At 36.8% G+C, this 17,223-nt stretch overlaps 1 protein-coding gene across 1 annotated transcript; it reads right to left on the bottom strand.

Annotated features, from left to right (window-relative positions):
* Positions 1-315: 315 nt before the first annotated feature.
* LOC114071719 (collagen alpha-1(XIX) chain-like) lies at positions 316-12,387 on the bottom strand (the record flags this gene model as incomplete). Its single annotated transcript, XM_027909573.1, has 8 exons — positions 316-369; positions 3,422-3,475; positions 5,487-5,540; positions 5,649-5,684; positions 6,571-6,606; positions 7,557-7,601; positions 8,387-8,449; positions 12,334-12,387. Coding segments are annotated over 8 exons (396 nt in total), but the record flags the coding sequence as incomplete, so codon positions are not given.
* Between the last annotated feature and the right edge of the window lie 4,836 nt (positions 12,388-17,223).

The raw sequence follows: 17,223 nt of genomic DNA, 5'->3' as shown, positions 1-17,223 counted from the left end.
AGGGCACTACACTGAAATGGGTTTCTGTAGTCAGGACCTGAACTGACATTTCTGCACTGTACAGATTCAATGCAAGGGTGCAGTGCAACCTTCTTGAAATATTACTTAAATTATAAATCTGAAGAGAAACTGGGTTGCCAAACTGGCCTGCAGCATCTTCAAGAGACAGACAGGAGGTTGCTGCTGGTACATTTTAAAATCAATTCATACAGCAGACACGCAGATGCACCACAAAAGGATGGAAGGTTACTTCTGAGGTGACAATTTAATATGCTCTCATATATCAAGCTTAATTAAAAACACTTAAAAAAATACCTTGTCTCCTTTAACTCCTGGGTTTCCTGGTACCCCATGCTCTCCTGGTAAGCCCTGGAATTAATAAAAACATAACTGTACATTTTTATAGCTATTCCCTTAAAGGTTATTTAAAATTACAGATGAAAAGTAGCTTACACTGGATTATTTACTATGCATTAGTATTGACACCAAATGTTAAAGAGTATAAGTTAATGAATGCTTCTTTAATGAAATACATGAATCATTTTTCTTTTAGTTGAAATGTAATAATCAAGATTATTTTCTGGATCCTCTCAGGGCAGAATGGCAGAGACTAAAAGGTTTATTTCTTCTATTTCAAAAGTCTTGAAAAATCAATAATTTTTTTCAAGGAAGGCAGTAGCACATAAAAGCCTGAGATTTAAATAAGTGTCTCATCTTTTTTTGCCCATAAAGGTCTGCATGACTTCCTACATCAGATGATTATTCAAATTGGTATCTTAAAAGCCTCAGTGAATTCCCACTCCTGCACATTACTTAATCCAACAAATTCCTATAAAAGGTTTTAGATATTTAATGGACAGTCAAAAATTTTCAGCAAATAAAATATGTTGTACCCTTTCTTTTGCCTAAGTATTTTCATCTTTTACATTTTGATTTTAACGTCAGTATTTTCCCTTTTCTTTTTCATTAAGGATTTTTATAAATGCAGAGAAAAAAAAAGATTAAAATCTAAATAAAATCTATTTAAATAATAAAGAAGTCTTAATTGGGTTCTATTACTATGTTGCAACAAATACAGAAAACTTTTTCCATGACCCTTCAAAGTTATTCAATCAACTGTTCAGTCAAGTGTTTTATTATTACCAGTAATTTTCACAGTAAAAGATAAAATAGCCCAAACTGAAAAGTAACATCTAAGTCTGAAACTTAAGCTGGACTGGAAAATGAACTTTCTAAGAAAAAGACAAAGAAACACATATTGTTTTAATTTTTCTTCACAGAGTAAAATACACAGCTTTGTGAGCACTGACATATGAAGGATGACAACATTTTCATGCCAGGAGTGAAGGTCCAAGAACTGTGTGTTTTTAATACAGACAGCTGCTTGTTTCACCCAACCACCCAAATTAAAAGCATAAGAAAGAAAAAAAGGTACCCTAACGAAGAATATTCTGCTTATACGAAGATCAAATCAGTGTAAAAATATATGGAATTTTAAATTTACTGATTATGGATCAGACATCATGGTCTAGTCTATTCCCAACTCTTCTACAATTTCTTTTTTTTTCTTTTTTTGTTGGACCAAGCTTGAGCGATTTCTTAGGAAAAGACATAAGTCTTCTCTGATGGATGACTCTTCAATGATGTAAGTGAAAGTAAAACAATTTTCAACCTTTCACAATTTTCATCACACTGCATAACATTGCTGCATATATTTGTTAATCCAAAATGTTTAATTTTTCGAAGATAAAACAAGACTGGAAATAAACACATGTCTCTATAATATATGAACTCAAGTAGGATGGTGGCAACACAAGCAAGAGAGAAGTGCAGTATGTAGTTATTTTTCATAGTAGGATTGGGGATCTATACATAAATAGAAGCACAGCAGATGAGGCTTATAAACTACTGTATAAATGATATGTACATTAGACACAATTGAAAAAATGTGTGCCAAATGGAGCAAGAAAATAAGGTATAAAGAAATGGTCAATAAGTAACCCAGTAGAAAATAACTACATGAAGATTTGTATACTAGTATTTCTATCTTCTGCCAGGAGCTGAAGATTCTGTACTCCAGTTGTCACTTTCCTTACATTCCTTAGACTTTTTACAGGTCAACGATAAAAAGTCTGCCAGCTGTGTATGCCTTAGAATGGTATTCTAGTATTAAAAAAGTACATGACATAAAAGTTTGTTCAAAATAAGAGTTTCTGTTGGTAGCTTCTATTCTGCTAGGCTAAACCTAAGCTCTCCACTGCCTACTTTTTTTGATCCAGTTCTTGGACCTAACCACTCAAATTTCCAAAATGCTACTTAAAAGCCATATTATGGTTTATGGAGGAAGGCAGGTGCAAGAACTAAGAAGAGGGGGTAGGTGCCACTTTTTTAGGTAATGTGACACCACCAGTGTCATGGACTGAAACCTAATTTCAGTTTACATGGAGGATTAGGCAGAACATAGTTGCCTGCACACCTAAAGAGGGATTGTGCTGTAATTTGGAAGGGAAACAGGCAGCCACGTTCCCAGAAGAGGCTTCTGCTATATTAGGGTTTTCAGTCAAATGCCCAGGGAACTTTCAAGTTTAGTGTAATGGTCCTTAATAGTTTAAGATGTTTCCTAGAGAATCCGGACTGGATTAACATTTCACCCATGCTCTTCCTGCCCAGATGCACGAGTGTTACAGGTGTTCTGGATCTTCAGGGAGGTGCCTACCAGTTTGAGAAATCTCAACCAGCCAGCAGACCCACCAGCCTGTTGCCCAGTGGCATTATAGTTACAATTACACTAAAGTAGAAAATGTCTGTGAAGAAGACCCTTATCACCTCAACAAACCCCAATCCATTGGCAGACCTGGATGTGGGGCACCCAAAAGCATTATAACTACAGGAACATTCAGACTCTGCTTAGACATACCACTGTTTGACATTCCCAACCCACCACTTTTGCACTCACAGACATAAAGGTTAAGGGCACACTGCACCTCTGGTGAGCCTTAGCCAGTAGCACCTGCAGCTGGTAATTGTGAGAAGGTGCACAACACAAATCAAGACAACTTTGTGCCCAACCATCCTGGTCAAGTAACAATCTCCCTGCTGGAAAGGGAAGTGAGGACATCACACTAACACGGGAAAGAGCGAGAGATAATCAGGAAGGGTAAAAGACCTCAATTCAGAGGTTCTTAAATAAATCCCAATATCCAGATCCACTTCAGGCTTCCAAATGGTGTTGGAAGCAGGATACAGATGATTTATTTATTAAGATAAAGGCCTGCTGAGGGAGGCATTCCATCCATAACCCATCATCCCTATAGTACCACCCACGAAAGGAGCACCCATGACAACTTCTGTGGCACTGTTCCACTGGCTATCTGTTCACACACCCCACTGCTACAGCTCGGTGAAACTGCACAGTACATACAACTTCTCCTGGCAGTCCCCTGGGTCCAACAGGTCCTGGAGGGCCTTGCAGTCCCTGTGAAATGATATAATACAGGTAAAAGTCAATACATTACTGTAATTTGGTGTAAAGCATACTTATATATAAATAGATTAAAACATGAGGCATTAAGAATTATCTTCCACATGAAGTAAGAAGTAGAGTTTGCTCATTGTCCCTTACTCTAATGTTCAATAAATCTTGGGGACTGATATGTACAAAACCCAAAGTAGGTATACAAAGCAAATACAAGTCAATACCAAGGCAACACCCAAAGGGTAAGACATAAGAAAAGAATAAATCAAGGTTTCAAGAATCATTTTTAAGACAACAGTTTTGTGGATTCTATAACCACATCCATTATCACTGGGCTTTCTTTTGATGATCTAAAATTTGGGTACTATCATATCTAACATGAATAGTGTGGGGTGGAGGTGGTTACATTTTAACAGTTTCCAATTCTACCCTTATTTGATACAAGGCATCATGAGAGATTCTCAAGAATATTTGTGCTTCAGCTACTTTCCTCACAGAATCACGCAATCACAGAACAGGTAAGACTGGAAGGGAGCACAGTGGGTCATCTGGTCCAATCTCCCTGCTCAAGCAGGGTCATCCTAGAGCACATTGCACAGTTTCTTGAGTATCTCCAATGAGGGAGACTCCACAACCTCTCTTGGTAATCTCATTCCAGTTCTCAGTCACCCACACAGTAAAGAAATTCTTTCTCATACTCAGGTGGGGCTTCCTGTGCAGCAGTTCTTGCCCATTGCCTCTCGTCCTGTTGCTTTGCATCACCAAGAAGAGCCTGGATCCATCCTCTTGACACCCTCCCTTCAGATACTTAAACAAATTGATGAAGTCCCCTCTCAGTCATCTCTTCTCAATGCTGAACAGGCCCAGTTCCCTCAGCCTTTCCTTCTAAGAGAGGTGCTCCAAACCCTTATTCATCTTTGTTGCCCTCCACTGGACCCTCTCCAGGATCTCCATGTCTCTCTTGTAGAGAGACTGAGGAGCCCAGAACTGGACACAGCACTCCAGATTTGCCTCATTAGGGCTGAGTAGAGAGGTAGGACCACCTCCCTCAACCTGCTGACAATACTCTTTCTAATGCACCCCAGGATACCACTGGCCTTCTTGGCCACAAGGACACACTACTGGATCATGGACAGCTTGTTGTCCACCAGGACCCCCAGGTTCTTCTCTGCAGAGCTGCTTTCCAGCAGGTCAGCCCCAGCCTGTACCAGTGCATGCAGTTATTCCTTCCCCAGGTGCAGGACCCTGAATTGCCTTTGTTGAGTATCAGACGGTTCTTTGCCCATCTCTCCAACCTGTTGAGGTCCTTCTGAAGGGCTGCACAGCACTCTGGGTTATCAGCCACTCCTCCCAGTTTTGTGTCATCAGCAAACTTGCTGAGGAGGCAGCTACCCCTTCATCCAAGTAATTGATAAGTTAAAAAATACTGGGCCCAGTATTGAACCTTGGAGGACACCACTAGTGGCAGGCTTCCAACTGGACCCTGTGCTACTGCTCATGACCTTCTGGGATCTGCTGTTCAGTCAGCTCTCAGTATATCTCCACTGTCTTCTCATCCAGTCCACACTTCCTGAGTTTGCCTATGAGGACAGACTCAAAGCAAGACAATGACTGCTTTGACGTTACCTGCAGTCTCATAAGATTAAACAAAGGAACTGAAAAGTAGTAGTGGTAGTGGATACTCCTTACCTCATTGATGGATAAAGAGAATTCACCCAGTTACCAGTGGATTTTTAATTACAAAACGGGTCCTCATATTTCCTGAGTGACCAAACAACATTTGAGCTTTGCTTAATCATTCCTTTCTGAGTGATGCTGAGATCAACAGAACTTTATGTACAATGTAAATCTTATGTAAAACAGCCATAATTCAAGCACAGACTTTTGATACAAAGTATTTGCATTCTCTGTCCTTTAATATCAGCTAAGGAGTTGATAGCATTCAGAGTCCTCTTATATAATAGCGTAGAATGCACTTGCTGTTAATACCACAAAAATACCTTTCACCTACCTTTGATCCTGGATTTCCCATAAGACCAGGTGGTCCAGGGATTCCCACTTCACCCTAATGACATTGTTTGACAAAACAAAAAAATCCAAGGTTACTGTTATGTCTCCCAGTATCAGCTATGTGTATCAGCAATGTATATAGTATGTACAAGTCAGAAAATACCTTATTTCCTTTTGATCCCTGCATTCCAGTCTCTCCCTGAAAATAGTAGGCACAACCATAAGAAGTTAAAAAACTAAGATCAACTAAGAGTTTAATATGCTACCTTAAAATACTCTAACACAGTTTGCAAACTTAAACACTGAGAAAGGGTTAAAGAATTTCTGATGTTTTTTCTGCAAACTCTGAAAGGTATTCCTCTTTCAAACTAATTTTGTTTTCAGGTTTTCCTAATGTTTTAAAGAAAAAAATGTTTGAAAATACTACATTTGCATAAGAGCTTTTCCAGTCAAAAGCCTATTCTTCACTACAAAATCTCTTCTGGTACACAGTATTCACCTCCAAAACCACACGTTATTACAGTAAGCCTTATTTTGGTTATTATAACATGTTAATCACAAATATCTAAGCAACCTTAAGTTGTGTAATAAAAACAAGAACTAGCTTTTGACACGAAAGGGAACAATAATTAATTAAAAATAAATAACTTAGGTAAACAGATGTTTATAGAATGAGGGTTCTAAAAATATTCCCCAAAATAACAAAAAAGTTATGCACACATAAAACGGATGTATAAAAACTGCCTGATGTTAAATGCCACACTAGGAGCATAAAAATAATACAGTTCAGGCCACAAAAAAAATTGTGAAATAACTGAAAGAAAGAACCTTCACATAGAATAAAAAAAAGGTGTGTGCTTTAAACTCAGTTCATGGACTGTACCAACAACAAAAATGGTGAAGAACAGGGCATCTCTGTTTTTTATTTATAACCTGTGTAAGACAGGAGACAATACATATGCTATCCCATGTAATCCCTGAATCTAATGAACACATACAAAGAAAAGGAAATACATCATGAATATGGTAAGGGAATAATCTTGAATGTAAATTATTCACATCAGTTCAAAGCATTCTATACTTACTGGATCTCCCTTGTCCCCCTTTTCAGAAGGTTCTCCCTAAGGAAACATAGGGAAGATGTTAACGCAGATTTTAAAAAATGGTAAATAGTCCATATGTCTGGTTTTGTTGAAGAGTCCTTGGAAAACGTTGCATTTTTTAAAACCTATATAAAATACAAATATATGGACTACAAAAGTTTACTTGAAGGATAATGATGATGTTATGCCAAGACCATGGCATGTGGGATCCTTTCAAGCAGGAGTGCAAGGGAGGGAGAGGAACATGAACTAAAGAGAGTGATAATGCATCCAAAACTGAAAAATCCCCAAACACAGGTGCTCTATAGCACACAAAATCCCAAATCTGTGATATCGACAGTGTGAAAAAATATTTCTGCTTGTATGAAAACTATTATTATAGAAAGATATGACCAAAGAAACCAACTGGAAGCCTAACAGCTGAATAACAAAATGTCTAATAATCAGTGGATGAAGAACTGGGTGCATCACACATTCTTAGGAAAATACACCTCTTCCCCAATAATACCCCCATCTACCCCCTTCTCATTCTGGAAAATTTACTCTCAAACTAAAAGATACTAAATTAGAAAGTTAATTTCTAAATTTTAGTAATTTAAAGACTCACATTTTTTTCACAGAGATATTGAAGATCACATTTGTAACTTGAAAAAATATGAATGGTGCCTATTTTATGAGGCAGTCTCTGGTCATAAACTTATATAAACAATTTTAAACTGGTATTCAGTGAAAGTCTGAATGTGTTTAAAGTGAAGGACTTTGTGAACTGTTAGAAGAGGGAAATTTACTTGCACACATAAATACCCACCCAACATGGGGGGGGCTCGAATAAATAACAGATATTTAGAGAATGACAACTTTTTCTATGCCCAAATATATTTTCTGTTTTCCAAGATTTCACTAATAATCAGTAAATTTAGTCAACTTCTAGTATCACACAGGAGCACAGAAGTAAGGAATTAACTTACCTTTTCTCCTTTTGCACCAGTCATTCCCATTTCTCCTTTTTGACCCTTTTAACAAAATGAATCAATTTTAAAATCTTTTATATTCTGACAAATGGAGATAAACCTCTCCCTTTCTTTTCCTGTACTTAGTTCTATGTAAGCCACTTCTTAACTATTATTGCAATGGAAATCAAGCTTTCAACATGTCCAAATGAATTTAAATGACTGTATTCTATAGCAGATTTGCAGGCTTCTCCATAAAAACTATTGTCAGTTCTGTCACATAGCCAGAGCACTTGCCTCTTCTCTTACAAGTTTGGAACACATGCAATTGTTAAAAAAATCATTCCACTATTTACACAGGACAGATGACTATAAACAACATGCTGTCATATAGTGTGGATTCAGAATTTGACTTCCATGCAATATTTAGAGGCTGCCTATAAGTATTCTTAGTATAGAAAGTCCTATTGTTACAGAGCAACTTCTTTAAATATTCATGATTTACTACTCAAAATATTCTCTGAATTTCAGCTTCTTCAGAGTCTTTTCCACATAGCAGGCAGGCCAGCTCATTTGGCTTCTCAGACAGCATTATGGAAACCACACACAGTCCTTTCAGCATTTTTTCTTTCTGTTTATAGCAGAGGATAAAGGATCATGTGCTTCTCCTGCAGGATAGCACAATGAGCTGAATATTGGACTACAAAGTTTAAAGTGCCAATCATCTCTAAAATCTATTCCTTCAAAGCCTGTTGTGACAAATCAAATAAAAGATACTGTTTTAAGTGTGGCAGAAACAGGTTAGATAGGCACTTTGAAATTTTTCCAAATTCATCCCAAATGCTTACAACATCTCCCTTCTGGCCTTTAAGTCCAGGGGTCCCAAGTACTCCTAGTAGGCTTGTATCGCTCTGGAAAGAAATATCATCACAAAGATCAAAAACCAGAAAACGTCACCATTCACTTTCAGGAACAATTTATTTACCGCAACGAGTTCTTGCAATTTACCAGTATGTCAATTCAGAAGTCCTAATTTACTACTAGAAAGTGATAATAAATGCCTATGCAGTACAACTAGGTAATGCATTGGAGCAACTCATCCTTTATGGTACATTCATACTCCAGCCAGATTAGCAGAACAGGAACAAATGCATAAAAGGAAAATGAACATTGCTACGCAAATCTGTGATTTTTTTTTTTTAAACTCAATGCAAAGTACGAATTTTTATGCTCATTGTTACAGAACATTCCTCAAGTATGTTAGAAAATAATAAAACCCACTTCTTTCCTATGACAAAATGACAAGCTTTTTTACTTTTGAGAAGCATGAAATATAAAAGAATGTAGAACTAATTTAAGTCTACTACAGTAGTGAGACAGAAGGAGTGGGAATGAACATGGTCAACAGGCTCCTCAGACTGCTCCTCCAAAAAAACAGAAAGATGTAAAGACCAGAGGTTCAGGTTGTATACGTGCTCAGGCGTTTAGTGCACTGCATTTATTTACTCTTCTCTACAAGGTAAAGACACAATAAAATATAAAGCAAATTATTTCCTTTTCACAAAGTCAGACCCAGACTACCTACAGGGAACGTGTTTTCTTTTAACAACAATGCTAAAAGAAACAACAACAACAAAAAGGTCCTGAAAAATGAGCACCCATCTAGACCCAAGGAATCTAAAGCCTAGAACATTTACCACTGGGTTGAATGTGAACCCTTGGTAGGCCAACTCTCCTTGCCATATTCCAGTTTCCATACCTCTAAAATGGAGGAACATCATGATGAAAAAGCATGCCATTTGCACTCTGCTAATATTTTCAGAAGTAGGTAACTGAATATAAAATGAATAAAATCAGTTTACTAAAATCATTATTGATTTAGAAATGATAATGTCCCGATGGATTTTCTTAGGTACTTAGGGTTTGTAAACACTATTGGTACACTAATTATCAAAATCAGCTTCAGAGCAAGAGGCAGATACCCAGATAAAGGAACCTGAGTATTGCTGAGAAGCAGTTGACTACCACTGGAGTGAGAACAATCAGATGTCTGTTATTAAGAGTACACTATAAATTATGATTTATACTGAGTTGTGCATTTCTTATGCATACATGAAGGGGAAAAAAAAAGAAGCTATTAGATCAAATAACTACTATCATGGTCTTTGCATATTCATAGATAATTTGCTCTTTACAACAAAATGTAAGTAAAATACATCAAAAAAAAAAACCTTAGAAAATAATTATTCCAAAATAATCTAAAATTACTATGAATTATAATTATTCTGAAACATTTCCTGGAAAGATTGTGATATAGTTTCAATTTCTTTGTGTTTTGGTTCAATTTTTATTTTTATGTGTTGTAGAACATTTTAGATTAAACTGATATGTATGCCCCTTCCAAAGATGTTTAGAGGCGAGTTTGACTAAAGAGACCTTTTATTTATGTGTGGGAAACTGATAAGTAAAAAAGATGACGGAGGCCCTGAAAGCCCAGGCAAAGGATGATAACAGAGGCCTGAGAGTATATAAACTCAAAACATGAGGCATTGTTTACCAATCACTGAAGGAATGTAACCTGCAGTACAGGGCAGAACTTGTTTCTTGGCAAAAAAAAAGAGAAAAAATTGCATATATTGAACACATGAAAAGCACGTCATGTACGCTGAAAGTGCAAAGCACATAACAAGAAGGAATATAAAAATAGTCACATGCCTTGCAAGAACAGGTACAAAGGAGGAATGAGGGAAGAAATGCTCCAGCACTGTCTCCCAACCCATTAAGGATCAATGCTACCACTTATCCTCAGCAGGTTCCCCTCACCTTCATTAAAGAAAGATTGCTGATCTTGGTTTGCTGTTCATCACAGTTTGCTGCTGCGATCAGCAATTGTATTTATAGTGCTCTCTTTCACTGTATACATGGATCAAGTACATTACGCTTTTAAAGACTTGCACTCCAGACTCCTAGCATGAAAAAGTGATTGATACCAAGCCAGAAGAACCTTGGTTGCAACAAATTATTTAAATATATCATGCAAAAAACAACTACTTCTTGATATCATACAGAACTCAGAAGAATGGCAAATAATCTGCTAAGAAACAGAGAAATTAGAAAAAAATTTTGACTCTAGGAGGTTCTGAACACACAGTTACAGAAATTGTGTGTATTTAGAACCTGCTGCTTGAATCAGAAAGCCATCTTCTCTTTCATCTGGAATCAAACAGTATTTCCTTGTTGAACAGTTAATTGCCTGTGACAGAGTCATTAAAGCTTTCGAACTAGACAGTTGAAGGAAGAAAAGTTGTTAAGGTGTACAGGACTTGAAAGACAATTAATTTATAGGCACGTAGCAGCTGATCCAACTTTTTTCCAGAATATTGTTAATTAGGAAATATAAGCCAGCTTAGAAACACTTAGAGTCCTACAATGATAAGAAAAATGATTTTTTTTTTTTTTTTTTAGGCAGAAGATTACCAGTTCCAGAAGATCACCACTGCTTATATTTACTCTTGCAGAACAACCTTAGAGGTACTATCAGGATAAAATAAATTCATGGTGCAGAGGTGGGGAATGAGTTACAATAAATATGGTATTGATAGAGGAAACAGGGCTGGTATCAGGGAAAGCTCCTTGGTGGGAAAAATTAACTGGTAAGAGAACCAAAGGTGTAAAGTGAAAATATAGAAAACTTCAACACATAAATTTTAAATGGCAAACCCACACCAGGAACTAAGTCTCCAGGCATGAAATTTTCCCATGCTTAATTCCTAATATATGTTTCTAAGGTGAGACACCGATTTGAAATGAATTAAATGTCAGAAATAATAAAGAAATCTCTTCAGTGACAAAAACAATCGAAAAGATATATATGACCTGAACTTAGCTCCAGAATATCTATTCAAGAAAAGATTTTTAGTACTTGTCTAGAAATGTTATATAAGAGAATACCCTGAATTCACCTGCTCTTCATAGTTATATTTCTAATATTTAAAGAAATGGATGCTTCCAGGCTTGACCTTCATGACTTAAGGTGTGATACACATATTAGCCTTTATATTGAACAAATACTGCTGTAGTAAGTGCTTCATAAGTTTTTGAATTAAATGGAATTTTCCGATCAGATAAGTTAACTACTCCGGCATCAATTAAGCAAACTTCTGTGATCTCTGCATTATGGTCTTTTCCAACGGTAGACACTACGACTTTGAAATACCTGTCGAAAGTATTTAAAAGTTCTGTCATGTGGAACACTATCTTATGCAGTTTTAACTTTTTTTTTTTTTTTCTATTAAGTGCTTTTAGCTGCAAGTGGTTTTATAATTAAGACAATCTTTTTATGAGTCTATATTACAAACATAAGGACAGTTCTCACGGATTGCTAGCAGATCTTTTCAAAATTATGCCTTGTTTTTCTATTTTAGTCTTAGAATCATGAGAGAGTAGGTGAAGAAAGTAATGTCCAGAACAGCCTGGAGCAACTAGTTTTAGAAGTGGGGAGCTGATGCTTCCTACTAACATCTCTGTGGTCCACCCACCTGCTTTTTGAGTTACACCAGTCAAAAATAAGTGAGTAGAAGATGGATGGGATGCAAGACAGCAAGATAAATGACACAGTAGGTATTTGACTGGAGTGAGGCCTGAGCTTGTAAAGGGATGCAGAAAGGGAACACAGAAGGAACTACTTTTTGGATTAATTTGGAATGTGGTTTGCAGGGATCAAAACTGTGGTCATTTCTACCTTAGATACTTCTTAGTCATAAACCCACACGGACACTATAACAAATCTGCATACCTCATTATAATGCTTGTTCCATGAATCCAGAATTTCTTCCAGTCCAGAAGGACCCTATATGGAAAAACAAGTATCAAAAAGTCATTTTAATTTAACTAAGTTTATGTTTGCATAACTGTGTTCAAAGAGCAGTGGGGTCGTAAAAGAGTTTAGATTTTTGTTTGGTGATACAGTAAATTATATTCTGTAACTTCATTATACCTTTTTATCAGGCACAGAGGAGGAGGAAAGTCAGTTTCTAAATCTCTGAGTTTGGAAACCAGTAACTTATTTTGAAGTGAATGATCTGTCAGAGAAGGCAGTAGTGACATCCATATCAATTTTAATATGCAGCATTTTAAAACTCTTTCCACTAAGTCAAAGAATGGGGTGTGATGTAGAAGCAGCTCCTAGTGTGAGTGAACAGGCAAATTTTTTAACTTAAGAGTACAGAAGGTGAAATTGAGGAATGCCAGAAATCTGCAGAACACTAACTTCCTAGTTTTATTAGCATTGCAAGTTTGCACTTAAACACACATCTTTAATCAAGAAATTCAGCAATGGAAAAGGAACTTGCTACTCAAACACAGGCTGAGGGTGGAGAGATTAAAAAATATGCTTGCAAAAAAACATTTTTGTACATTAAACCCCACATTTTTTGGCATAGCCTTCCAAAAAACAGGCCATCAATACGATTTTTAAGTTTTGTAGAAGAGAGCAGAACACTGACAGTTCAGTCAAGATCTTATGAATTAAAACTCAATGAATTTACACATTAGCACAGTTACTCTCTAAGTTGACATTTTCACATAATGCAATAAGAACTACAGCCACTCACATGCCTCTAGGAAACATTTTACTTCAATAATAAGATTACAATATACTTAAGTAAGTCACTGTCATGGGTGATTGACCTGGATGTAACACAGACAGGGCACAAAAGCAGCTCTCCTTCTCTGGGGTTTTTTATAGTCACACTTTACATTCTGCAGCTTTTGTTTTAGTGGGGACATTAGGAAGATTTGGAAGCCACATGAAACACCACAGGTGTCCCAATCCCTCTTTGTTCCCAAAATCGGAAGAGATACAAGGCCATAAATCCTTCCATTCATGGTATTTTGAAGGGAATTGTCAGGTTTATGTTAAAAATAAGATAAATATAGTCAAGATGTTTTCACTGAGATGCTCACTCCACTCTGATTTCCAAAGTTAATGGCAGAATTTTTACTTTGATGTCCATATTAAAGATGGCAATCCAGAACTGGGACTGAACTGTGGTGACACTGCTAAGATTTCTGTTTCAACACTGTTATCCTGTAGCGTTGAATCCTTGAACCGAGTGTCCTTGCAGGATTCTGCAATCCTGCATGGAGTCAAAAGTAAGAATTTAACTCTCCCTTTGCATTTGCTACCATGTTCCATGTTGTTTCTTTTACCCAAATGAAACTGCTTCTGCCACACAACCCAGGAAGAATTTTGAAGCTGTACCTGCCACCAACCTCAACCTGTCAGAAATGATGACAAAATGAAAAGCCACTGTACATCATAGTTTTGAAAAAAAGACATAACCTCCAACACCCCTGCCCCCAAACTGCCTCATGACTAAGACGGTCAAAGAGAACTTCAGGCATTTGGGTTGTATTCCTGACTATGCCACAGCTTTTGTCTTACCAGAGATAAACAACCTCTGGTTTTAGTATTTCTGTTGTCAAAAATTGACATAAATTAAATAATTTTATCTTTCCGTCATTCTTTCTATAATAAAACTACAACAACACCATATTAAACAAATGTACAACAGAAAATATTTTTATTCTAGGCTTTTTCCCTAAACTTTCTTTACTTCCACACTGTTCCACTCCATTAATATAGTCGCACAATCCTCTCTGAAGTCTCTACAGACCAAAAACCCCAGAACAGGAGCATTGGTTTGCAAATGAAGAAGCAATCAAATTAACAGCAATTGAAGAATTATTGTACAAGCAGTTTCTAGCTTTTGCATGAGAATTTTGCACATCTGCCACTTTGAAGCTCACTTGAGCAGGGTTTCCTTTTTCTTTTTTAATACCAAGTTGTGTAATTGAGAGGAGCAAAGCGCACAGAGAGTACAGTTGTATGAACAAGAAAAGAACTGAAAAAGTGTCCTGATTGTTTTCTGAAATTACAAACAGGTTTCAGATGTTATTTCTATAGGCAAGGCAGGAATAGAAACACAGGTGCTTAAAGGGAAATAGCTCCAAACTGTGAAATTACAGGGGTTTACAATATATTTTCCTCCCTTTACTTTTATAGTTCATCTGCATTTCTGTATGGATGAGACTGTTGAAAAAGTCTACCCAGTCTCACATTCCACACAGTAAAACGCGTAACAAGTAAATTGCACTGGTTATATCTCAAGAATAGGCCATTTTAGAGAACACAGCCTGCAAGTGACTCAGTGCAATCACTGTGTCCTTTTATTTTGCATTGGTGCCTGCCCCTTAAAACAAGATACTGTTTTTCTGATTACTATAATGCAAAACACTGCGAAACTCATCAGTGCAGATGTGCAATATTGTATAACTATTCCAAAGAGCAAATGGAAAGAATGATGAAGGCATGATGTTTGCCACAATAGCACACATGAAATAAATTACATTTTGATATGGATAAAAAACCTCAATGCATAGAAACAAGCAATATGACCAACCCTTGCCAACCATTCCCATCCTACCATGTAAGCATTTCCAATATTCTTCTAAAAAGCAGCTGAAAGTCCAGGAAAACCAGAAATGCTGCTGACAATTTTCACTTATCATTGCTTTGATTTTCTGTTTATTGTAATTAAATGATAACATTCACTCCCTTTCAAAACATTGGTAGAGGAATGACAGTATTTCCTGAGGCAGAGGAAATGAAATTTCCAAGGCAAACTGCTGGCTAGTTAAGATAACTGGTCTAGTGGCAATGACATATGTATTGAATCACAAGACCAAAAGGATATGTAATTAAATGAAGAAATTAAAGTGAAATTTTCTACTGCATCAGATGCAACACAAACAAAATTGTAGCTCTATTTTAATTTAAGACTTTAACACAAAGTTAATCTCCCAAGCAAAAATACTTAAGAAGATAAAAGATATGAAATTCAGCCCCTTGAAAAAGTATGATGAGCTTCACGGGCTAACAGCAATCATGAAATAAATTTATTAAATCTATTGGTCGAAAACAATACCTTTGGATGTGATGGTTTAAGAGAATGAATAATTGTGATTATAGTTTACTAGCCCATGATTTAGCACACCCAAAATTTCTTTTCCACTTCTTCAACAGATAGCTTGGGCAAGATGGCACTTGGCCAAAACAGGTAGACCTCAAGTTTCCTACCTCTAAAAACTAGTGCTGATAGCACTTCACTTCTGCCAAACAACAACACTGGGCAGAAGTCATACTCAGACTCACCTCAAAGAATGCTGTTATACTGGTGGAAGTCTGGAGCACAACTCTAGTTTAGCACTCTTTTAATTTTAAAAATAAGCTCATGTCTCACTAAAATGGGAGCTCTTGAGAAATGGAATTCCTCCAGTCATAACAGCTCAAGTAGAGACAGAGAAAATTAGGGCAGAAAAGATAAATTTAGCTTTCAATGGGAAAACAAGTAAAACTCCTTTTTCTGTCCTCTATCCCATCTATGTAAATAGAAATACCTGCTGATTCATTGTAAAGTAAAAATAAATAAATAAAACCACATCCTCCCCAAAAAATCCAACCTCAAAACCTCCCCCAACTGACCACAATATGTAAAACAGTGCCGGACATCAGGCAGCTATCTTCTACGTAGAACAAATAGAAAAATAAATTATCTCCTCTAAGCAGAACTCTACACAAAATGAGGCAGGTAGTAATTCTTCAACCCAAGACCAGAAAAGCACTTTTGCCTAAGTGAAGGCTGCAAAATTTGGCCTTTCCACCCTGAGGCTGAGAATGCATAAATACTAAGTTCAGATACATTCCACACGATACTTTGCAGGTGACTGAGCACTGGAACAGATTGCCCAGAAAGACTGTGGAGTCTCCCTCACTGGAGACATTCAAGAACCATCTGGACTCAATCCTGTGCAAAATGCTCTAAGAAGACTCTGCTTGAGCAGGGAGGTTGTGTCACATAACCCGCAGCAGTCCCTTCCAGTCCTACTCATTCTGTGATTCTGTCATTTGCTTTTAAGTAATGAGAAAAAAAAAAGAAAAAAAGTGTGGTAACTAGAAAGCCATTATACATAATTCAAAACAAGCTGCGGTCTGCTGGGAACCCTTTCTGTGTTTCTAAGTCCTGTAGTCTTTTTATTAGCAGCTATGGCAGAAGAAAGCAATCAACGCAGTTCTGCAATCTGATCAAAATGCCGTAGTTAAAACCTCACAGCATCCTATTAGTATTTCTTTTTGTTTCGTAAAATCAGCATTTCAATTTCAGTGAAGAGCCATGCTGAGCAGGATAACAGCACGTGAATCAGACAGTCTCTTTTTCAGAAGACTTTAGAAGAAAATGGAAGCAAGCAAATATATAAAATACATTTGAAGGGTACAGAGATTTTGATTTCACAATGCTTCCGAGATTGAAGTGAATAGTGTATTTAACAGAAGGTTTAAACTGTTATCTAGGCTCTTTTAAAGTGGAGAAATGGCCAAAAAAGCACTAGAGGGAGCTGCTGCTTAACTAAACCCGTTTGGATTCCTGTCTTCAGCACAAATTGGTACCTGCTAGAGTGAAAGATATTGTGAGTACACATCCCGGCTCTCCTGTACTGAAATAACAGAACAGTACATCAGACAGCAAGGATGCATACCAGGAATTCTGAAACAGAGGGAAATAAAATAACACTTGAAAAGTCTATAATATTTAATAGACTTTAAACAAATACTCAAAGGGGGAAC

Source organism: Empidonax traillii, unplaced genomic scaffold (genome assembly GCF_003031625.1).
Source record: "Empidonax traillii isolate 1590-97213 ecotype Southwest subspecies unplaced genomic scaffold, ASM303162v1 scaffold2229:size31666, whole genome shotgun sequence".
NCBI classification, from domain to species: Eukaryota; Metazoa; Chordata; class Aves; order Passeriformes; family Tyrannidae; genus Empidonax; species Empidonax traillii.
This window is presented reverse-complemented; position numbering and strand designations above follow the sequence as displayed.